This window comes from Gouania willdenowi, chromosome 16, assembly GCF_900634775.1.
Source record: "Gouania willdenowi chromosome 16, fGouWil2.1, whole genome shotgun sequence".
Classification (NCBI taxonomy): Eukaryota; Metazoa; Chordata; class Actinopteri; order Blenniiformes; family Gobiesocidae; genus Gouania; species Gouania willdenowi.
This window is the reverse complement of record NC_041059.1, coordinates 1,458,329-1,482,373: the sequence shown is the minus strand read 5'-3', so window position 1 is coordinate 1,482,373 and position 24,045 is coordinate 1,458,329. Positions and strand designations below refer to the sequence as shown.

The following is a 24,045-nucleotide window of genomic DNA, read 5'->3' as shown; positions in this document are numbered from 1 at the left end:
ATTAGGAGAATAAACCTGTAATAACACAAGAATAAAGTCATAATTATATGAGGAAAAACTTGTAATAATATTACAAGAACAAACCTGTAATATTGCAAGGATGTCATCATAATTCTGAGGACATTTTATTTTTTAAATATTAGGTGAATAAAGTTGTAATGTTAAAACAAAATCATCATATTACAGGAATAACATTTTATTATTAAAATAATAAAGTTGTAGAATTTAGAGGAGAAAACGTAATAATATGGGAATAAAATCCTATTTTGAGAGTAAATGAACTAAAGAAACAAAGGCATGTGATTTATACTTTACACTCTCACAACTGCCTTTAATCAGGAAGTGAAACAATGAAAGTTAAAAATGTTGAGCTAAAAAAGCTTTTCAAAGGATTAAAAGTAAATATCCTTGTGTTTATACATTTAGTTCCTTGACACCAACATTCTAATGTGTTTATTTGATGAAACATGTGAGACATCCACAGTGTTTCCTCTGAGAGTAAAACACGCTGACGAAGCGAGGCACTTCATGAACATTTACATCTGAAAAGTGGAACTCGAAACCACTTCTGCGTCTTTTCCTCTTCAGCTTTTTCACAAGTCGGTGAAAAGTTCTGTTTGGTTTCTTTCTTCTTAAAGTCAGAAGTCTCACACCGTGCGTTTATTCCACGCTGAGTGGAACCAAACACACATTTATCATTCATGGCATTACATATATTGATTAGACATGATTGAACAACTGACAAATAGTAAAAATGACTCCAAAAACATACAAAACGACAACAAATGTAGACAAAATAACAGAGAAACCCACAAAAGGACAACAAACACACACAGAATGTCAACAAAAATACAAAAACTGACAGAAAAACACACAAAAGGACAAAAAAATACACTAAATGATGATACAAACACACAACTAACTCCAAAAAACACATAAAATAACTACAGAAATGCACAAATAACTCCAAAAACACATAAACCAACAAACAAAACACACTGAATGATGATAGAAATACACAAAATGACAGAAAAACACACAAAAGGACAAGAAACTACATTAAATGACTACACAAATAAACAACCAACTCCAAAAACACATAAAATAATGACAGAAATGCATAAATAACTCCAAAAACACGTAAAACAAGAACCAAAACACATTGAATGATGATAAAAAAAATGAAAATAGACAAAATGACAGATATATTGATATAAATTATTATATATTATGACAATATAATAAATTATATTAAGATATAGTAATATTTACATCACGGCTTTTGAGGCCGTTTTCCCTCATTTATAATTATTTTTACTCTATAAACATGTCAATAAATCTTCTTTATTTATCAACACACTGTCCATTCTCCTATATACAGTATGTCTATGGTGTAACACACACACACACTCCATAGAGTGTTTGTTCCTCATCAGTTACAGCCGTTGAAAAGCATGAGGTTGTTGGTGGTTAATGATAAACTCAGCTGTGTTCTCATCACTGTAGATGATGTGTTTAATGAGCTCTAAACCAAACAGTTAAACATACACAGCTAGCCTCTCACTAGCTCACTACATCACACACCTGTTATGTTACGAAAGCATCCAATAGGGTCAACAGGAGGAGGGCCGTCGCCACAGGAAGGAAATGTACACACCTTTTTCAAAATAAAAGCACTTTCACTGGCTCGTAAAAAATATGAGAAAAACAATAAAAATAATTAAGATTATCATCAAGATTGTAAAATGGATACTCCTGTTTTTACATATATGGCCTAACACCTTTTAAAATGTCCTTATTAGTAGATCTATGTCTAACAAAACACATTATTATTATTCACCATATTTGTTTCATTAACTTTTATAAAACAGGACTACTTTACAGTTTTAGAGCCTGTGTTCCTCCATCTTTAAATCACATGATTGATGATGTCACACGGCCCCACTGCCTGTAAACGTCCCATTGTTTTCTATTGGAGTGAAACCTTCAGCCTGATTTTTACATCATTTTTACATAATTCAACTTGTGCGGCTTTTGGTTGATCTAAAGACAACCATCAAAAGTTTAACATGATGATGTAAACCTCTTTTTTTTTTTTACCGAAAAACGATAAAAACATCTGTGTTTGCAGGGGCGACAATTCCAACTCTGTGGTTTGGTAGTAGACAATGAAGCAGAGAAGAAGAGCTCTCCTAAAGGAACTTTACTCTCCCTTAAACTGTGTGAACAGTCCAAAACTCCTTCTATCCTCAAGGTTTGTGTGTCTTCAACAGTCCATGATTACTTTCTATCTTCAACCACCAGAGCGTGTCAGCGCACTGTTTAAGGGAGAGTAAGGGTCCCAGAGTTTCAACTGTTGCCCCCTGTGGTCACCCAACTGTTTTTATCCTCTTTCTGTGACTAAAAGAAGTTTACATCAACATCTTTAACTTTTCCTGTTTTTTTAGAGAAACAAAAAGCAGCACAAGTTGTTATTTTGACTAAAAAATCTTCTAAATGATGTAAAAATCAGGCTGAATGTTTCATTCCAATAGAAAACAATGGGATGTTTACAGGCAGTGGGGCCGTGTGACATCATCAATCATGTGATTTAAAGATGGAGGAACACAGGCTCTAAAACTGTAAAGTAGTCCTATTTTTTAACAGTTAATAAAATTAATATGATGAATAATAATGTGTTTTATTAGACATAGATCTACTAATAAGGACTTTAGAAGGTTTTAGGACACATTTATAAAAACAGTGGAGGATCCCTTTAATAGTTAAACTGAAACCTCTGAAAAGAACGTGGACACCTTAAACGCTGACAGACATTATTCCATCATTAGTCCATCAGGAGTGCAGGAGGAGTGGCAGCTCAGTCCTCTGCTCCTCCATTCGTCCTCCCTGAACCTTCAGGAGGAGAGAGAAGAAGTCCTCGTCGTCCACGAGACCTGGAGCTCTGCTGCGCTGCTCCTCCATGCGGCCCTGGGCCTGTGGGAGGATCCCAAATAAAATGAGTTAAAAGTGACCAAAAACACACAAAATAACTCAAGAAACACATAAAATAACGACCAAAACACACTAAATAATGATAAAAAATACACAAAATGACAGAAAAACACACAAAAGGAGAAAAAAATACACACAATGACAATACAAATACAAAAATAATGCCAGAAACACACATGAAAACTACAAAAACACATAAAACACCCCGCGACCCTGAAAACTAAAATAAGAGGGTCTAAAAATGGATAGATAGACACATAATACAACACACTGAACCCATAAAATAGGTTAAAAGTGACCAAGAAAGGTGGGAAATATGGTGGAATGAGATTTAAACAAACACAGAAATTGGTTAAAAGTTGCAAATTAGAGTGGAAAAAAAAATGGACAGAAAAAGTGGTAAAAAAAAAAAAAAGGTTCAAAGTGTCAATGTTGGAACAATTAGTTTAAAATGGTAAATAATGGGCATGAAAAATGGTGAATGTGGTTAAATTGGCAAAAATAAGCATGAAATCTGGTGAAAAGATGTTAAAAGTGACAATAATGGGTCAATATATGTGACATTAGATGTAAAAGTGATAGAAAGGGTTTATAAGTGATGAACATGTCTGGAAAGTGGAAAAATGTGTAGAAAAGACATTAAAATGTGATGTAGAAGTGTCAGAAATGGGAGAAATGTAGCAAAAATACATTTAAATGAGCAAAAATATGGCAAGAAAAAGTGATGAAAATAGGTTAAAATATGGTGAGTTTGGTGGAGTTGTAGAAAAAGGATAAAAAAAAGCAAAAATTAGCTTAAATTGTTCAGTAAATATATTCTTAGTTTCTTGAAGGCATCTGATGACCCCCTCCTATGTTGAGAACCCCTGTTTCAGACACCATCATCATCATCACCTGTGTGGTGAGGATCATGTCGTATAGATCCTCTTTGGGGACCGGAGCAGGAACCGGTGTCGTCTTTCTGACTAACGACAGCTGTCTGATGCTTCCACGGAAGCTTCTGGACTTTGGTTTTGAGGTTTGAACTCTAGACCTTCTGAGCAGTGCTCGCTGGTCGTCCAGACGCCGAGCTTGAGCCGTCGCCACCAGCTCAAAGAACTCCTCCCTGGTCAGAGACGTCATGGACGAGAAAACCACTGGGACGAAGACGAGAGACCAGCTTTAGTGTTTCAGATCATTTTGTGAACATATTTGTTGTCATTTCATGTGTTTTTGTAGATATTTGTGTGTTTTGCTTTCCTTTTTTGTATTTTTCTGCAATTCATGTGTTGTGTTGTGTTTTTTTTATGTAGTTTCATGTATTTTTGGAATCATTTGTGCAATGCTGGTGCTTTTGTGTGATTTTTGGTCCTTTTGTGTATTTTTGCTATTATGTGTATTATCTGTGTATTTTTAGTGTCATTTTGTGTGATTTTTGGTCCTTTTGTGTATTTTTGTTATTATGTGTATTATCTGTGTATTTTTAGTGTCATTTTGTGTGATTTTTGATCCTGTTGTGTATTATTAGTGTCATTTTGTGTATTTTTAGTGTCATTTTGTGTGATTTTTGGTCCTTCTGTGTATTTTTGCTGTTAGTCTATGTTTTTGTTGTAATTTTGTGTATTATTGTTGTTATTTTGTGTATTTTGGTGTCATTTTGTTTGTTTAGGAATCATTTATGTATTTTTCTTGTCTTCCAGTGTCATTTTTGGTCATTTTCACCCCTATTGGCTGGTTTGTTGGTGTTGGGCTCAGAGTGACACCTCCTCCTCACTGGGATCTCCAGCGTGAAGGAGCAGCGCTGGTCGTTGAGCCTGCGGCCCTCCTGCAGCGTGCACAGGAGCTCATACAGAGCCTCTGGGAAGTCAGGGGTCGACCGGTGAGCCTGGAGAAGACAGGAGGAGGGGGGAGAAGAGAGGAGAGGTTTCCCATGAGTCTTAGGGAGGGAGGGACACTTAGTTTAATGCAGATACAATAATGCAGTGGTTCTCAAACTGCACAGCCCCCGACCCCCAAAATAAAGGTCCCAGAGAGCGGGGACCCCCACTGTAGCTGAAGGTGGTTGAACACAGACATGAACATTGAAGAACAGTCATGTGGAGACAGGACCATCTATAAGGGGGAATAAAGGAGAGATTTTTGGGGTCCATCCATAAAGTCAGTAAAATGATGGTCCATTGTTCTATGAATCTGTGATAACCACATTTATTTATTCATCTGAATAATATCCACTGTTATCCAGGAACGTTTATTATTATTATTATAGTCATCTTAAAGATGGAAATCCTGGTTTTAATCATTAATAAAATGGTTCAAAGTGACCAAAAAACTGATAAATCAACAACCAAAACACACTGAATGATGATAAAAAAATACAGAAAATGACAGAAAAACACACAAAAGGACAATAAATTACATTAAATGACAAAGCAAATACACAACTCACTCCAAAAACACACAAAACAACCAAAACACACTGAACCCATAAAATGAGATAAAAGTGACCAGAAATGGTGGAAAAGGTGGTGAAATGGAATTTTAAACAACTACAGAAATTGGTCAAAAATGCAAATTAGAGTGGACAAAGTGGTAAAAAGAGTTCAAAGTGTCAATATTAGAATAATTAGTTTCAACTGGTAAATAATAAGCATGACAAATAGTGAATGTGGTTAAAATGGTCAAAAAATAATCATAAAATCTGGTGAAAAGAGGTTAAAAGTGACAATAATAGGTCAATATATGTGACATTAGGTGTAAAAGTGGTGGAAATTGTTTATAAGTGATGAATATGTCTGGAAAGTGGAAAAATGTGTAGAAAAGTCATTGATTTGTGATGTAGAAGTGTCAGAAATGGGAGAAATGTAGGAAAAATACATTAAAAGGAGCAAAAATATGGCAAGAAAAAGTGATGAAAAAAGGTTAAAATATGGTGAGTTTAGTGGAGTTGTAGAAAAAGGGTAAAAATAAGCAAAAATTGGCTCAAATTGTTCAGAAAATATATTCTTAGTTTCCTGAAGGCATCTGATGACCCCTCTACCAGGGTCTTGTGACCCCCAGGTTGAGAACCACTGCTGTAACGGAGACACCAACCTTTAGGAAGTCATGATCTTCCTCCTCCTCCTCTTCTTCAGGTGGTGGTTCTGGTAAACTCAAGCGTTTCATTTGATGTTTGTCAGGTTCTCCTTGGTTCTTCAGTCGTTCTCTCTCTTTCCTTTCCTCATCATCATCATCATCATCACCTGCTTCATCGTCTCTATGGTCCCGTCCTGTCCCCCCCACGCTTTGCTCATCAAAATACAAGTTCCTCATTAACAGATCTACGTTGATCATCTCTCCTGCGTGGGCGGACTCTTCCTCTGCAGCAGAGGCCATTTCTGTCTCGATCACAAGCTGATCACAAGTATGGATGAAACAGATCAACTCATTTTAGTTCAGGGGCCAAATACAGACCAGTTTACTCTCATAATATAGGCAGTAAAATGTATTTATCATTAATATTATTTATTTATTTAATCTAGCTTGCACATCCCTGCATATTAGTGTTTCAAGTATGAAAAGCACCAATAATATCTAAGCAATAGGTGACTAATATCAGTACCTGCAGGATCTTCACCTTTGTGACCAATTTTCAATTTAATTTGTGGAAATTTTGGTGAATAATTTGAGGAAAATTGTAGGATTTTGGACAAATTGAGATTACAAAGACAAGGGAAAACTGTGAGCTCTGGAAAAACAAGATTAAAGAAAAATACATATGATGACCCAAAAGTATTACACAAGAATTACAACAAAAGCATACAAGAAGACTTCAAAAACACAAGATGCCAACAAATTAACTCAAAATGTCAAAAGAAAAACACAAAATGACTCCAAAAACACACAAGACTAAAGAAAAATACACATAAAGACCCAATGAATTACAAAAACAGCAACAAAATGTCACCAAAATGAATCCAAAAATACACAAAAATGACAGAAAATTACACAAAATGACAGAAAATAAACAAAATTACTCCAAAAACATGCAGAAATTATAGAAAAATACACATAATGACCCAAAAGAATTACAGCAAAAGCACAAAATGTCAACAAAAACACACAAAATGACAAAATAAACACAATCATGTGATAAAGACATGAAAACTATTGGAGGTACTGAGATACAGTATCTACGACTGCATTAGTCGGGGATTTCCACAATGAGTCATGTTTATCACTGTTGTTTTTACTTTCTCCTGTGGGCCAAACTGGGAGCTTTCAAGGGCCTGGTTTCAGCCCCCGGGCCTTGAGTTGGACACGTGAAATAAACAGAGAAGTGAATGTAAAAGCAGCTCAGACATTAACAGCCTGAAATGTTTGGCAGGTTCAAGCATGTCCATGAAAAGTAGGACTTTTCTCAAACTTCTCTACATTTTTACACCAAAAAACAGCTTCAAGGTGAAAATATTTGATCTTCAGATTTTAGTACAAGTCAGCACTCGTCTGCTCACCTTTGGATCTCGTCAGAACATCATCTGCAGGAGTTCTGCATGTTTCCGTTGCTCCTCGTCGTGTCAATAATGCGTCAAAGATAGAAAAATGTCAAGAGTTTCACATGCACTCGTTGTCGTTGTTTCAAGCTTCACCACTTTCTGTCTCTTCCTGTTCCTCTCACCACCAACAGCTCAGCCCACCCTCCTCTATGACTGTGCAAACACGCTCACACTGAGCAGCCCGGTCTTCCTGTGACCCTCAGGAGGACATTTTACACGCACTTCTGCTAATGATGTCACAAAGTCAGACGTGTTGAAACAGGTACAAGTAAAGAAGTAACTGATATATCCTGCTCAAGAAGAAGTACAGGTCATTCCAGGTCATTTCAACAAATATTCCACGCATTTCAGACTAAAAAACATGACATTTTTACCATTTGTTCCCTAAATATTAAATATTCATACTGTAAATGTTTAGTATGATTGGATATGGACAATTTAGTGGGGGGTGTGTCCTTATTGTTCTTCCATTTTCATCTTCCAATATGTCAGGAACTCCAGCACATAGGAAAGGTAAATGTGGTTTAGTAATATAGCTCCACCTACTCTCTCACAATATACAAAATACAGTGAAAAACTATTGAAAGATTAAAGATTATAAGAAAATACACATAGTGACCCAGAAATATTACAGAACAATTACAACAAATGCACTCCAAAAACTGCAACAAAAACACACAAAATGACTCTAAAAACACAAGATGTCATCAAAAACACAAAAATGACAGAAAAAAACCAAAAAGCAGCGACAAAACTACACAAAATGACTTCGAATCCACAAAATAACATCAAAGACCCCCTAAAATTACTCCAAACACACCAAATGTCAACAAAAACACACAAAATGAGATTAAAATACACATAATGACCCAAAAGAATTACAGAACATTTACAACAAAAGCACTTCAAAAACAGCAACAAAAACAAACAAAAACTTACTCTTAAAACACACAAAATGACCCAATAGAATTAACGGTATAAGAAGAATTACAACAAAAGCAAACACCCCAAAAACAGCAACAAATTACACGTCAACAAAAACACACAATGACCAAAAAAACATAACCGCACAGAAGAATCACAACAAAAGCATACAGTAGCACTCCAAGAACTGCAACAAAAATACACTAAATATCAACAAAAACACACAAATGACTCAAAAAACACACAATATTACAGAAAAATACAAATTACAACAAAATGCACTGCAATAACGGCAACAAAATTACACAAAATGACTCCAAAAACTCAGAATGTCAAAAGAAAATTACACAAAATGTCATTAAAAAAAAAACAAAAATGACTACAAATACAAACAATATGACAGAAGAATACACATAATGAACCAAAGGAATTACAAAACAAAAGCACCTCTGGTCGATGCTAAACCATAGAAAGATGAAAAGAATAAAGACAACGTGTATATTTTCTGATATTTCATCTCTCACAACCTATTCGGTTAAACTGTTTTAGTTTATCAGAGACATGAGGCCACAGCTGGAATCCTGACATGTTTCAAATGGAAAAGAAAAGCACTTTTAACATAGTTGTGTCTTTGTTTTTCACACTTCTAACTATAAATGATGTGTAAAATACAAAAGTGTGAATCTGCAACATGAGATTGTGAACGAGGAAATGCATCTGCAGCTTGAAAGAAACCTCGCTCCACTTCCTCTTTACACCGTTTACCAAAAGGTCACCAAGTTTCACAACAAAAACACAGATAAACCATCAGCAGAAAGTCACCAACAAATGATCTCTAAATATACATAGATTTACTCTAAAATATTAGAATATATTACTACATTTAGCATTCGAAAAACATACATTGATCTGCTTATAATTGTTCATTTTTTGCTTTTAAATGTAACATAATTCAGATAAAAGTTCATATGTAAATAACTGTATAGATTTTTTTAAATGTATTTAAATATATTGGCAGTATATTATTTAGATTTAAAGTACGGTGATATTTATGTATCACTAAAATATATTTTGGAGAGTTTTCATTACATTAAGAATAAAAATAAATACATATTTAGAAGTATATTAAGCCATGTAATTTAGCCTTTTAATTGGTATTTTTTTAATGTGTAAAAAATATAAATATTCTGATTTAGGTGGAAAACGTTTGTATGCATTCTACATACTTCCACTAGAGGTCAGCACAGCCAATCATGAACTGCCATCTCATTATCAATTAAAAAATAAACCTTCAATTCAATTACTTTTTTTTTTTAAACTTAACTTTAATACAACCATTTCATTCAAAGAAAAAAGTATTTTAATACGGAAACTTTTGACACCCAACATTTTTGCTTTTTAAAAAAATTTAATTTAACATTTTTTATTATCAGAATCAGAATCAGAATCAGAATCATCTTTATTCGCCAAGTGTATGTTGTACACACGAGGAATTTGACTCGGTCAACTGTGTTCTCTCCAATAGTGAAAACATTCAATAATAAACAATCAACTAGAAGAGATGATAATAAGTATAAACATAAGTATAAATATAAACAGTAGTTAGACTAGAATGTGCAAACTCGATAAAATAACAAGATAATAATAATAATAATAGTATTAAAAATAAATAAATAAATAAATAAATAAAAATAAAAAAATAAGATAAAAAGAAGGAAAATAATAGAAAAGAAAGATAATAATAAAATATAATAATAATAAAAGGAAAATAGTGCAGTAGAGCATTGATAAGTAGTGCAGGAGAACATTTAAATCAAAGGTATGTACATGAACATTCTCAGTGTCAGGTTGATCCAGGGTTGTTATGTTTGAACCAGGTCTGACTCTCTATGACTGTTTAGTGTTGATCACAGTGACAGCCTGGGGGAAGAAACTGTTTTTATGGCGGGTTGTTTTGGCGTACAGTGATCTGTAGCGTCTGCCTGAGGGGAGGAGTTTAAACAGATTGTGTGCAGGGTGGGAGGGGTCTGCAGTGATGTTACCTGCCCGTTTTCTGACCCTGGACAGGTATAAGTTTTGGATTAAAATTATTATTCTTATTATTAATAAATATATGAATGTCCTACCCATGGCCCGAAAAAAAATGCATTCAATTAAAAAGAATAATAAGAAAACTTCACTTCTAAAGTTTAAATCATTTTTTTAAATTTTTTTTTTTTGGAAAGGAAGATTTCCTGAAGAAAAAAAAATTGTAAATTTTTTTGTGTGTCAAATGAAAATAATTTTGGGAAAATCAAGATTAAAATCGAAATGTCGAGATGAAAGTTAAAATTTTGAGAATAAAGTTTAAATATAATGCTGAGAATAAATCTCAACATTATATTTCATCGTTATTATCAAAGTTCCAACTTTATTCTCGACATTTTGACTTTATTCTTGATTTGCTCAAAATTATTTTCTCCTTCAAAATTGTTCCTAATCCGCTTCCGTAGCAAATTCATATTCCAATCAAAACATTATTTTCCATAAATAAAACTTAACTTCAATCAAAGAATAAAAGTGTTCAAATGCTTCTTTTTTGGGGTGTCAAATATTTTTGCATTCAAACACTTTTTGTTATTTAATCGAAGTTAAAAAATGAAGTTATTGGATAATAAAGACACTAATCTACCTTCATGTCCATGGGGCTTGGTTGGTTGTAGCGGTGTTGCTGCTGTTGGTTCCCCGCAGTTCTTGTACCTTTGTCGGTCCATCGCTAGGGGCCCCCGCCCGGTGCCTGGCCTCGTCCCCCGCCGTGTGTGCGTGTGTCGGGGCGTGCACTGCTCTCGGCCAGCCGTGCAGTCGTCGCCACCGTGCGTCGCTGAAGATGTTGCAGCAGCAGCCTCTGACGGGCAGCGGGCCGCCCAACGGCCGGGGACTCGCAGTGAGCGGCCACCCGGGGATGCACGCCCTCGGCCCGGCTCACCCGCCGTCCCAGCGCCGCTCCGACGGAGGGGAGGCGGGCCTCGAGGGTACCGAGAACGGACACGAACCCCGCAGAGACATCGGTGACATACTGCAGCAGATCATGACCATCACCGACCAAAGTTTGGACGAAGCACAGGCGAAGTGAGTGAAAAAAAATAACAGATTTATTCCCGTTTTCACGCTTTTTTCTCTATGTGTGCAAAGTTTACACAACTTCACGCTATTGTTTGGTTTGACAAGCATGTAGCTAACCAATTAGCATTGGGCTAACTATCAGTTCTGTCTGACAACCTTTTTGTGAGGTGTATTAACATATTTCCAAGCCAATTGTGTGCTTTTCAACCCATTTTTACAGAAGTTGCGATATTCTGACGCTGCTATTGTTTATAATGTAGCTATGGTTAGCATGCTAGGCTAGGCTGGCTAGTTGATGTCAATAAAGGTTGCAAACAAACCCGTGTCGTGTGAGCACGTTTATCTGATTACATTGTTTTATTGAGTAAAAATCCGAGCTTGATTAATTCTGACTTAATGCGTTACACACACACTTGTTTACTCCGTGCTACATTGCTAACCTGAGGCTAGTGTTAGCTTAGCTCAGCTGTAACTAAGTCTGGGCTTGTTTATGTTTTGGTTGTGTGTGTTTTGTCACCTCTGCACTCAAACAGGGCTGTGTACCCACATTGAAAAACATTGATAGACTAATGTTCTGGTGGGAAAACCTCGGAATTAACGCGTTTTTAAAAATTGAACGGTATTTTAAGACATTTTTGTTATGATTCCTTGTTGTATTTGACTCACCTGTTGAACTAATGACTCATGCAAATAAATAATCAGTGGTTTCACATATTTAGGAACGGTCAAGAGAATAAGGATGAATAGAGTGCAGATGCTTTTAAGAAATTAATAATATTTTTTGAACAATTTGATCCAATTTTTGCTTATTTTTACCTTTTTGTGCACCGACACCAAACTTGTCATATTTCAACCTTTTTGCATCACATATTTGTGCTCCTTTTAAAGCATTTTTGCTTCTACATCAAATTTTAATGCTTTTTCTGCTCATTTTTTCCACTTTGAAGACATTTTCAGCACTTATAAACCCTTCCCACCTAATGTCACATATGTTGACCCATTATTGTCATTTTTCGTTTTAACAACGATTTGATTTGAATCATGATTTGTTGTTGCTGATTTGATTCATTGATGATATTGGTTAATTTAGAATGATTCAATCCGAAACGATTCAGTGACTTTTTATCCAAAATAATAATGTAACCGGTGTGAGTGAAATAAATGCCTGGATACTGTACAGTACAGGTGAGGTTTCATAGATTCTTGTTGTTTCTTGTCAGGGAATCTTCTATAAATTAATTGTGGACATAAAAAAAACATGTAAACAACATTTAATGGTTAATATTTTCACATTTCATTTGAATAGAAAATAAAATATGAAGCCACCAACACACAAAATGAAGCCAAAAACCCAAAACATCAGAATAAATACACATAATAACTAAAAGTTATTCGTCAACAACAAAATCACACAAAATAACTTCAAAGATATAAAAAATGACAAAAAATAATCACAAAATGAGCCCAAACACAAAACACATGAAAAGAAGGTGTCAGAAAGGGAAATCATGAAGTCATCAATAACCTTGACAGGATTTATTAGATTAAAACCTTTTATTAAACTATACATTACACTCAAGGAAAATGGGATGAAGAACTTAATTCACTGTAATGAGAATCTAGACAACCTACAGGTACGAAAAGAAAGAAATATGAAAAAAATAATCATAATTCAAAAAAATGTATTACAATAAATTAATAAAAAAAACATTAAAATAATTTGAGATAAAATAAATATTTAAGAAATAATAATAATACAATAAAATAATATATAATAGAAGGTTTTTTTTAATGAATGAAGTTAGACATTTGACCACTCTTGTTTTTGTCGTCGGTGGCGGCACTTGTGTTTACTTTTGTTGTGTTCTTTTGTTGTCTCTCGTTCGCTGCAGGAAACATGCACTTAACTGTCACCGGATGAAACCGGCGCTCTTCAGCGTGCTCTGTGAGATCAAGGAGAAAACTGGTGGGTTGTGTTTGCAGAGTCAGTCAGTCGTCACCGTCCCCCCTAATATACTGTGTTTACTTTGTGTCAGCGGTGCGTTCAGTGTCCCACAGCATCAACATACATGTGATGTCAGCGACTGTTAATAATATCCCTCTCAGGTTCCCCTCATTGTTTTACATTTATACACAAAGTGGATCCATGTTCCAGCTGAATAAACACACACAGGTTTTTAGTTGAACACATGCACACATTTACTAAAAGGTAGCTCAAATAATTGTGCCCAGTTTGACCACGTCTACATGTCAACAGCTGTAAATAAATCATTCATTATTTCCTGAGGTGTAAAGCAGACATGGACAACTGGTGGCTCTGGAAACAAACACATTAGATAAATCCCCAAACACAAAATGAGGCAAAAACACACAAAATGAAGTGAAAAACCCACAATTTAAAGGGAAAAAATGCACAAAATAAAGCAAAATGACGCAAAAACACAAAAAATAACAATAATTATAATAATGCATTGGATTTTATATAGAGCTTTATCATAGACACTCAAAGCACTTTACAGAATTAAGGCATTATTCTTTCACTCCACACTTAGTGGTGGTTAGCTACTATTGTAGCCACAGCTGCCCTGGGGCAGACTGACAGAAGCGAGGCTGCCATCTTGCGCCATCGGTCCCTCTGACCACCACCAACACTCACTCACACACTACATTCATACTAGGAAATGTGGGTGAAGTGCCTTGCCCAAGGACACAATGACAGATACCACTGCAACAACTGTCCCCCCACTGTGGCCCCTGGAATTCTCAGTGGTCTCCATAATCTACTAACTAGGACCACACCTGCTTAGCTTCACAGATCTAACCGGATCGACCAATCACAGGCTGGTATGGACACATAAATGAAGCCAACAACACAAATAACAAAAAAGTAACAAAACAACATCCCAGACACACAAAATTACTCCAAAAATGCAAAAAAATGAAGCCAAAAACATCACAATGAGTACACAAAATAACACAAAAGGTATTTATAAAAAACAAAATCACACAAAGTAACTCCAAAAGTATAAAAAATGACAACAATCAATCAAAAACAAAAAATAACAACAGAAAAAACGCAAAACAACAAAATGACTTAAAAAAAATACACAAAATGACTGAAATAACAGAATGATGAAAAATAGTGAAAATGAGAGAGAAAAAGTCTCAGTCCAGGATGACTGATATTATTATTGATTTTTGTTCTTGGTCTGAATCAATGCTGCCGTGTGATTGGACAGGCCTGTCCATGAGGAACAACCAGGAGGAGGAGCCTCAGGACCCTCAGCTGGTGCGTCTGGACAACATGCTGCTGGCGGAGGGCGTGGCCGGGCCAGAGAAGGGCGGGGGGGCGGCGGCCGCCGTGTCGGCCGCCACCAGCTCTGGGGGGATGTCCCCCGACAGCTCTCTGGAACATTCTGACTATAAGAGCAAACTGAGCCAGATCCGTGGGATCTACCACACGGAGCTGGAGAAGTACGAGCAGGTACCATGTGACAGGAAGCTAGTCTACGTTCATTTAAAACACTGACCTTATCTTCATCCCTCACGCCTCCTTTACCACCAAACCAATGATGTCCCGTGTTCTGATTGGATAATAACTGAGGCAGCGATGCTTAGAGACAGAATGTGTTGTTTAACATGTCACTGTTCAATTTAGACTTTTCTAATACAGGATTAGTCTTTTTTGTTCTGAATTAGTCTTTTCTCTTGCAGAATTTTTTTTATCTAATGCAGAATTAGTTTTTTTTAATGCAGGATTAGTCTTTTTTGTGCAGATTTAATCTTTTTTGTGCAGAATTAGTCTTATTGTGTGCAGGATTAGTTTTTCTCATGCAGGATTAGTCTTTTCTAATGCTGAATTTGTTTTCTTTTTGTGCAGATTTAATCTTTTTTGTGTAGAATGAGTCTTTTTTGTGCCGATTTAATAATTTTTGTGCATCATTTTTATTTTATTATGTAGATTCATTCTTCTCTCGTGCATATTTAGTCCTCTCTCATGCCCAAATTGATCTCGAGCAGAATTGTGTAACAAATCCACTCTTGAATGGTCAGTACTTTGTGTTTAAAGCGACGGTGTCTCCACTCCAGGCCTGTACTGAGTTCACCACTCACGTGATGAACCTTCTGAGGGAACAGTCACGCACGCGGCCCGTCACGCCGCGGGAGATCGAGCGCATGGTGGGAATCATCCACCGTAAGTTCAGCTCCATCCAGACGCAGCTCAAACAGAGCACGTGTGAGGCCGTCATGATCCTGAGGTCCCGCTTCCTGGACGCCAGGTGGGAGTCGCTCTGTCCCAGTCTGGGGTTTCTATCATTTTCTTCTGTCATTATGTGCAGCCAGATGTGTCACACAGCTGTATCTGTTCTTTGTGTTGATTTAGGATGACAGCAAGTAGATAAACACACACACACACACACACGCTGACCTGTTCCTCTGTTGGTTTTCAGACGCAAGAGGCGCAACTTCAGCAAACAGGCCACTGAGGGTCTGAACCAGTACTTCTACTCCCACCTGTCCAACCCCTACCCCAGTGAAGAAGCCAAAGAAGAACTCGCCAAACAGTGTGGAATAACGGTCTCTCAGGTCAGTGGTTCTCAATCTGTTCAGGCCACGACCCCTCTTTTTGGGGTCCATCTATAAAGTCAGTAAAATGATGGTCCATTGTTCTATGAATCTGTGATAACCACATTTATTTATTCATCTGAATAATATCCACTGTTATCCAGGAACGTTTATTATTATTATTATTATTATAGTCATCTTAAAGATGGAAATCCTGGTTTTACAAATAAAATGGTTCAAAGTGACCAAAAATGGTGGAAAAGGTGGTGAAATAGGATTTTAAAAAACCACAGAAATTGGTTCAAAGTTGCAAATTAGAGTGGATAAAAACAGGCAGAAAAAGTGGTAAATAAACTTCAAAGTGTCAATATTGGAACAATTTGTTTAAAGTGGCAATTGACAAAGTGTGAATGTGGTTCAATTGTCAAAAAAATAAGCATGAAATATGATGAAAAGAGGTTAAAAGTGACAATAATAGGTCAACATACGTGACATTAGGTGTAAAAGTGGTGGAAAGGCTTTATAAATGTGCAGAAAAGGTGTTTAAATGTGATGTAGAAGTGTCAAAAATGGGAGAAATGTAGCAAAAAAACATTAAAAGGACCAATAATATGGCAAGAAAAAGTGATGAAAATATGGTTAAAATATGGAAAGACCTGCATTCACAAGGTGAATACGTGTTAGGCAATTGAAAATTGGCAAAAATGACAACCTGTATCTGGATTTGTTGACAAGTTATATAAGTCAGGAGAAACAGAAGACTGAACTTGACCCTAAATATGACCATGAGCAAAGGTCAAGGTCACACATTGAAAAAATAACCCGCAATAGGAGAAATCCACAAAGTAGTCAGCTTTGTTTTTTACTATTATCCATGTTTTAAGGCTGTAAAACCCCTCACACACACTTTATACAGATAATTCTCACATTTCTCTCTTGTCTAAACACTCAAAGTTCAAACCTTTGTAGATTTTTAAACATAAACCTGTTTTCAAACATACAGCGCTTCAGAGTCACACTGCTAACGATCAGACATTGATGCTGAATGCATTCAGTCTTTGTTGACGATGACGTCAACACAGACACCGGTTTGTTCACACATTCAACCATGGACTAGAAGCTGTGTGACCACCTGGAGCTGTAGGACACGCCCTTTATAACCAGGACTAGGAAGGATTATGTGTGGAGGAGAATCAGAGAGGAGGTGGTAGTAGCAGGTAAAAGTTCTCTATGTAGCACTGAGCTAGCATAGCATTAGCCGCTAATCACACCGGCTTTTTTCACTGGTGGTTTATGTTTATGAGAGGAGAAAAAGGAGCACAGCTCCTCGCGTCAGCAGGCAGTGAAACTCACTGAGTTGGATGTGTCGCTGGTGGGTGAACGCAGCATTAGCCAATCAGGACGTAGAACACAATGCGCGATCATATGTTGTAAAAAAATGCATGCAAAATTGCACTGTAAAAATCCGCGAAACACCAAGGTCGTGAAAGGTGAACCGCGATAGAGCGAGAGACTACTGTATCTCAATTTGTGGCCAAGTTACAGAGAAAAAAGTATTTTTTTGTGACGTCATGAACTCTAATTAGATAAAATACTCCACTAATATTTGTAGAGATATGGAAAATTTTGTTGTGTGTGTGTGTGTGTGTGTTCAGGTATCCAATTGGTTCGGCAACAAGAGAATTCGCTACAAGAAGAACATCGGTAAGTTCCAGGAAGAGGCCAACCTCTACGCCATGAAGACGGCCTTAGGAGCCTCACACGGGGACGACTCTCCACACACGCCAAACTCTACAGGTACCACAGCACGCACACACACACACACACACACACACACACACACACACACACACACACACACACACACAGGAAGTAGTTTGAGTCAGTTCAGACTCCTGGTCTGATCCAAACTGCGGTGTGCGTCCTCCTTCAGGATCCGGTTCTTTCTCCATGTCTGGGTCAGCTGACCTGTTCCTAGGGGCCCCCCCAGTTAATGGAGAGCAGTCTGCTTACCAAATGGGCCTCCAGGTACGTTTACACTTTAAAAGGTTATTAAATAAATAAGGTTGAGTTGTCTTACGACTACAAAGAGGACACGTTTTAGATGGAGATTTTTTGGTGTTCCAGTTCAGCTGGTGATCATTGTATGTGGTGATTCACCGCTTTCATGATGTCACTTTTATCATTGATATTTTATACAATATTTTGTTGGCCAAGATAAATAAATATGAGAAAATACTGTTGCAGATTTTGTGAGTTGTAGGAGTCATTTTGTTGTTGTTTTGTGTCTCTCCAGAGTCATTGTGTGTATTTTTGTTCTTTTATGGTTTTGGAGTCATTTTGTATGTTTTTTTTTTTGAATTGTTGTTGTATAGTGTGTTTTTGTATGTTTGTGTTGTTTAATCTCCTCCTGTACTGATCGTTTCCAGTCCAATGGGAACTGGCCGAGCCGACCCTCGCCCCGTCCCGGCGCCTCCCCCGACACCGACCACTCCGACAACTCTGACTGAGGCTCCGCCCACTGGTGCCCAACGAACCAATGACAGCAGGAGGAAGTAATGCCCACGGACACAATGAACAGAATGAAATGACACGCCCACTTTGTTATGGTTTGGTTTGGTTGGTTTTCAGCGTTCGTCGTCGTCTTCTCTTTTCTCACCGCTTGGTTATTATCCTGTGTGCGTGTGCGTGCGTGTGTGCGCGCGTGCGTGTGTGTGTGTGCGTGTACGTGCGTGTGTGTGATTGAATGTGTGTGTGTGGTTTTATTGTGGGACTTGTGGGCTTTGTTACACACTACTAGGCAGGTGGAGGCGTCATTGTTTTTTAGCACACACACTTTCTCTTTTTGCTGCAGTTTTCTTTTCAAATGCTCACATAGAGAGAGAGAGAGAGAGAGAGAGGAGAACCCAAAGACTTTGTGTGTGTGCGTGTGTGTGTGTGTGTGTGCGTGTGTGCATATTGATTGGTTCTGAATGGTGGATCCACAGTTGTGTTTCTTTCTCTGTACAGTGAAACATCTGTATTCTCTCTACCTCTTTTACAATAAAGACTGTACCCACAGCCTCCGCTAATGCTTATTCCCACTGTGACCTTTACCACCACTATGACCTTTACCACCACTATGACACGTACCACCACTATGACCCGTACCACCACTATGACCCGTACCACCGCTATGACCCCTACCACCGCTATGACCCGTACCACCACTATGACCCTTACCACCACTATGACCCGTACCACCACTATGACCCGTACCACCACTATGACCCGTACCACCACTATGACCTTTACCACCACTATGACCTTTACCACCGCTATGACCCGTACCACCGCTATGACCCGTACCACCGCTATGACCCGTACCACCACTATGACCTTTACCACCGCTATGACCCGTACCACCGCTATGACCCGTACCACCGCTATGACCCGTACCACCGCTATGACCTTTACCACCACTATGACCCGTACCACCGCTATGACCCGTACCACCACTATGACCTTTACCACCGCTATGATCCGTACCACCACATGTTGGGTTGCATAAAATAAATAATAAGAATGAAATTAACAAATAAGACAATAATTAAAAAAAAAAAATTCTGGGGGGAAAAAGTTAGATTTAATTTGTGCTAAAATAAATTTAAAAAAACCTGTAGATAAACAAAGTGTTTACATCACTTTTCATCCGTTTCCAGTGAAGCGTTACATCCCTAGTTGATGCAGAATGGATCACGTCCTCCGTTCTTTAAAAAAATCAGATTTAATTATTATTATTAGATTTTTATTATACTCAGTAACTTCCAGCTTTGGGGCCCTCTAGTGGCTCATGTGGCCCTAAGCATCTACATCATACTATCACTCTATATTTATCATCTTTAGTGCATCGTAAAGTATGGTTAAACTTTACTTTCATTTTTATTTCTTTATTAATGTGTTTCTCTTTCATTATTTACCAGAAACTGGATCATGAGCGCCACCTCGAGGCCACAGGCTCTCACAGCTGTGGTTTTTCATTCTATATGTATTTCAGACACTGGGAAACTGGCACATGTGGGACCACAAACAACAAAAATATGAAAAACAAACAAAATGATAGAAAAATAAACAAAAGGACAGCAAACGAACTCAAAAAAGAATCAGAAACACAAAATGTCAGAAAACTGCACAAAAGGACAACAAAAATTACACAGAAAAGTCAAAACTAAAACAAAAATGCACAAAATGAATTCAAAACAACCAGAAAATACACAAAAGAAAGACGATACACAAAAAATGACTCCCAAAACGACAACAAAAATGCACATAAACAATCAGAAAAACACAAAATGTCAAAATTTATCAATGAGCTTTTATTTTGGTACGTCTGGTGAATTTGCATAATAGCTAAATATTTAGTTTCACTCATCACATTTAGATTTAACATATAGATTTAGATTTAATATTCAGCATTAAGATTTAACATTCAACGTTTAGGTTTGATATTTAACTTTTACCATTTAGCTTTAGCATTTACCATTTAGATTTAGTATTTAGACATAGATGTAACATTTGGCATTTAGATTTAACTTTTAGATTTATCATTCAACATTGACATTTAATATTCAACATTTAGATTTAACATTCACTATTTAGATTTAGATTCAACATTTTGTATTTAGATTGAATGTTTAGACAGATTTACCATTTGACATTAAGATTTAACATTCAACATTGGGAATTGATATGCAACATTTGGATTTAACATTTACCATTTAGATTCAACATTAAGATTTAGATTAAACATTTAGCATTTAGATTAAACATTTAGCATTTAGATTTAATATTTAGACAGATTTAACATTTTGCATTTAAATTCAACATTTTGCATTTAGATTCAACATTTTGCATTTAGATTTATTATATAGGCAGATTTAACATTTGGTATTTAGATTTAACATTTAGATTTAATATTTAGACATAGATTTACCATTTGATCTTTAGATTTTACATTCAACATTTAGATTTATTATGCAACATTTGGATTTAACATTTACCATTTAGATTCAACATTTAGCATTGAGATTTAGATTTACATTTAGCATTTGGATTTTTCACTGACAGTATATCTTTATGAGAAAAATAAATATCACAAATTTCATAAATATTGTTGGTCTCTTTACACCACACACACACACACACACACACACACACACACACACACACACACACACACACACACACACACACACACACACACACACACACACACACAGGGAAAGCTGGATCCTGCTGCTACATAATACATGTGTGAATAAGTGAATGATTCACGCTCCAGTGTCCACGACTGTTTTATGTATCACAGACATCTGAGAGCAGAGGCTGATGTAATATTGATCAGTTCACCATCAGCTCCCAAATCTAGACCTCTCTCTGTTATGGTGCACATGCACAGGGACCAGACACTCACTTCTTTATTATTATAGGCTCTGGAACATTCTACAGGATCTGGATTAAAAAGACCAAAGAACCTCGTCACAAGGTAAAGATTATTTATTGTTTTAATGGAGAGAATAAAAGAGACAGACAACCTTTATTACAGTGTGATTCTGAGGGTCACATGATCACCATATAATAATGATAATAATAATAATAATAATAATAATAATAATAATAATAATAATGACCAATCAAAGCATTAACACAGGAAACAACCCAGGCTTTGTGTGTTGTTAATTTATTGTGAGGTTTTATGTCCTTTTATCATTTTCATTTTGTGTATTTTTAATTTTTTGGCAAAATGTTGTGTATTTTCCATTATCTTATTAGTTTTTGTTCAGTGTGTTTCTCTATCTTTCTTTAGTTTTGTTAATATTGTTTGTTGTTCAGTGTTTCTTTGTCTTTTTTGTTGTTGTATTTTTTGTGTCTTTTTAAAGTTAATTTGTGGGCGTTTCTCCACACATTTTGTTGATCTTGTTTTATGTTTTTTTTTGAGACATTTTGTGTATTTTTTCTGAGACAACGGTGATGTGTTCAGGGGGCAAGGGAAAAGCGCGGCTTTTAAGCAGGGGTTTTGACAGGTAAACGGAAACACTCACAAATATATATATATATATATTATTGAAGTATTGTGATTGCAAAATGTATTTATCAAGTCGACATTTGGGTGCAAATAAGTACAAAATAAATACAAGAAAGTAAATAAAAATTATGACAATATATAACAAAATAAATTAAATTAAAAAAATATTTTGAATAAAAAATAAACTGACCCAATTAATTTATTTTAATAACAATACACATTACCTAAAAAGAAAGTATATATTGATTTCTTATTTAAATTGTTCTGAACGTGGCCCCTGAACCTGAATAAGTTTGTCTACATTTAAACAGGTTTGAATTCATGACAATTGACTTGTATTACTGCATTCCTTGTCAAATATATAACATTTATTAATTATTATATCATAAAACCTGTTTTCATTAAATTTTTACCGTCATTTCTTCTTCTTTTTAGATTTATTTCAAACATTATTCAATTGTTTCTATTTATTTAGACAAATTACATTTATTATTGCACACTATGTTTTGTTTATTTTTGGAGTAATTTTATGTATTTTTTTTGGGTGTAAAATGTTGTGTATTTTTCCCCCCATCATTTATCAATTGTTGTTTTGTTTGTTTTTCTGTCATTTAAAAAAAATATATATTTTTTCTGTCATGTCCATCATTTCTTCTTCTTTTTAGATTTTTTTTTAAACATTATTAAAAATGTTTCTATTTATTGTTTTTATTATATTGTTTAATTTGAACCTTTATTATTTAGTTTGTGCTTGTGATAAATATCATAAATCGCTGCTTTGATGGACAGCTCTAATCTTATGATTGGATAATAAAGCCTTTGGTGCCGGTGCGTTCAAAGGTGAATTAAAATGCTGGGAGACGGGGGCGTTGTCCTACTTTTACTCTGAAGGAGCAGTTATTGGCTTTCCTTCCTCACACAGAGGAGACACTGTTCCTTTAAGAAGCTCCACACCTCCGTTGCACTTGGCTTTTCCCTTTTTTCCCCCTCATCCCAGCTTTTCCGAGCCTGTCTGTCTGTTTAAGTCCCGCCGTGAGGAAGTCAGTGAACGCATCGCTCCGTTAGTGACCGACGGGCTTCGTCTCTGTCCGGTGACCGAGCGGAGGCTCCAGGGCTCCAGAGCGGTGTTCCCGGGGCTTTTTACCCGCCCTGTGTGCGGTGGGTCCGGCTCAGATGCTTTCACAGCTCAGGGACGATGGAAAGACACATTTAAGTTTACGGGGCGGCCGTGAATGCGTCTCAGCAGCAGCCGGTGAAACGGAGTAAAAAACAGGGAGAAAACACGGACAATGTCACCGTTTTCAACCGTTTTTCCTCCAGAAAACCGGCTTTAACCTGATCACAATCACCACGAACAACCTCTGCAAACTAACCCACACTTTACACACCGGGTTACTTCTCTTTTACACTCGGTTTTGGGGATTTTTGTAACATTTTTGTGTGAGAAGTGGACGCAGATTGTAATGCAAACATGCTGACAGGATCTAAAACCACCTTCAAAGTCAGACAGATGCTTCCAGATGTGAAGGTAAGATCACTTATTATTATACAGCATCCACAAACCCAGCCTGAATCCACATTATTCAGCAGTTTACATCCACATGTGTCCTCATAGTGATTGTTTACGTCCTGTTACATTGATTTAAAAACATATATTAGTCACTTTAGTTACATTTTAGGATATTTAAGTAGATAAAATAAGGTTTTTATCAATCACAAAACAGCAAAAATACATAAAAGGACCACAACGTTACACAAAATAATGTAAAACTATTCAAAACATCAACAAAAATTCACAAAATACAGCATTAAATACACCAGATGGGGAAGAAAATGTACAAAATGACCAAAAAAAAACACACACAAAATGACAGAAAAATACCGAAA

General features: G+C 36.3%; 3 protein-coding genes and 1 long non-coding RNA gene across 4 annotated transcripts in view; 2 read left to right on the top strand and 2 right to left on the bottom strand.

The window, feature by feature from the left end:
- Positions 1–438: 438 nt before the first annotated feature.
- LOC114478309 (uncharacterized) lies at positions 439–1,888 on the bottom strand. The gene is made up of 2 exons (XR_003675837.1): positions 1,585–1,888; positions 439–670 (listed from the first exon to the last, which is right to left on the bottom strand). It is a non-coding gene; the product is annotated as an uncharacterized LOC114478309 (long non-coding RNA).
- A 747-nt stretch (positions 1,889–2,635) lies between these two features.
- gpsm3 (G protein signaling modulator 3) lies at positions 2,636–7,729 on the bottom strand. The gene is made up of 5 exons (XM_028471121.1): positions 7,461–7,729; positions 6,061–6,360; positions 4,693–4,855; positions 3,886–4,127; positions 2,636–2,973 (listed from the first exon to the last, which is right to left on the bottom strand). The coding sequence occupies exons 2-5, from the start codon at positions 6,340–6,342 to the stop codon at positions 2,833–2,835; spliced, it is 828 nt and encodes a 275-aa protein (XP_028326922.1). The 5' UTR covers positions 6,343–6,360; positions 7,461–7,729; the 3' UTR covers positions 2,636–2,832.
- Positions 7,730–11,104: 3,375 nt separating this feature from the next.
- Positions 11,105–19,002, top strand: pbx2 (pre-B-cell leukemia homeobox 2). The gene is made up of 8 exons (XM_028471120.1): positions 11,105–11,534; positions 13,421–13,494; positions 14,768–15,012; positions 15,618–15,808; positions 15,980–16,115; positions 17,750–17,891; positions 18,028–18,122; positions 18,524–19,002. The coding sequence occupies exons 1-8, from the start codon at positions 11,293–11,295 to the stop codon at positions 18,602–18,604; spliced, it is 1,206 nt and encodes a 401-aa protein (XP_028326921.1). The 5' UTR covers positions 11,105–11,292; the 3' UTR covers positions 18,605–19,002.
- A 4,084-nt stretch (positions 19,003–23,086) lies between these two features.
- Positions 23,087–24,045, top strand: part of mtmr11 (myotubularin related protein 11) — a 31,973-nt gene continuing 31,014 nt past the window's right edge. The window contains exon 1 of the mRNA XM_028471770.1: positions 23,087–23,686. Within this exon, the coding sequence (XP_028327571.1) occupies positions 23,630–23,686 (57 nt within the window). The 5' untranslated portion in view covers positions 23,087–23,629. The remainder of the gene's footprint in view (positions 23,687–24,045) is intronic.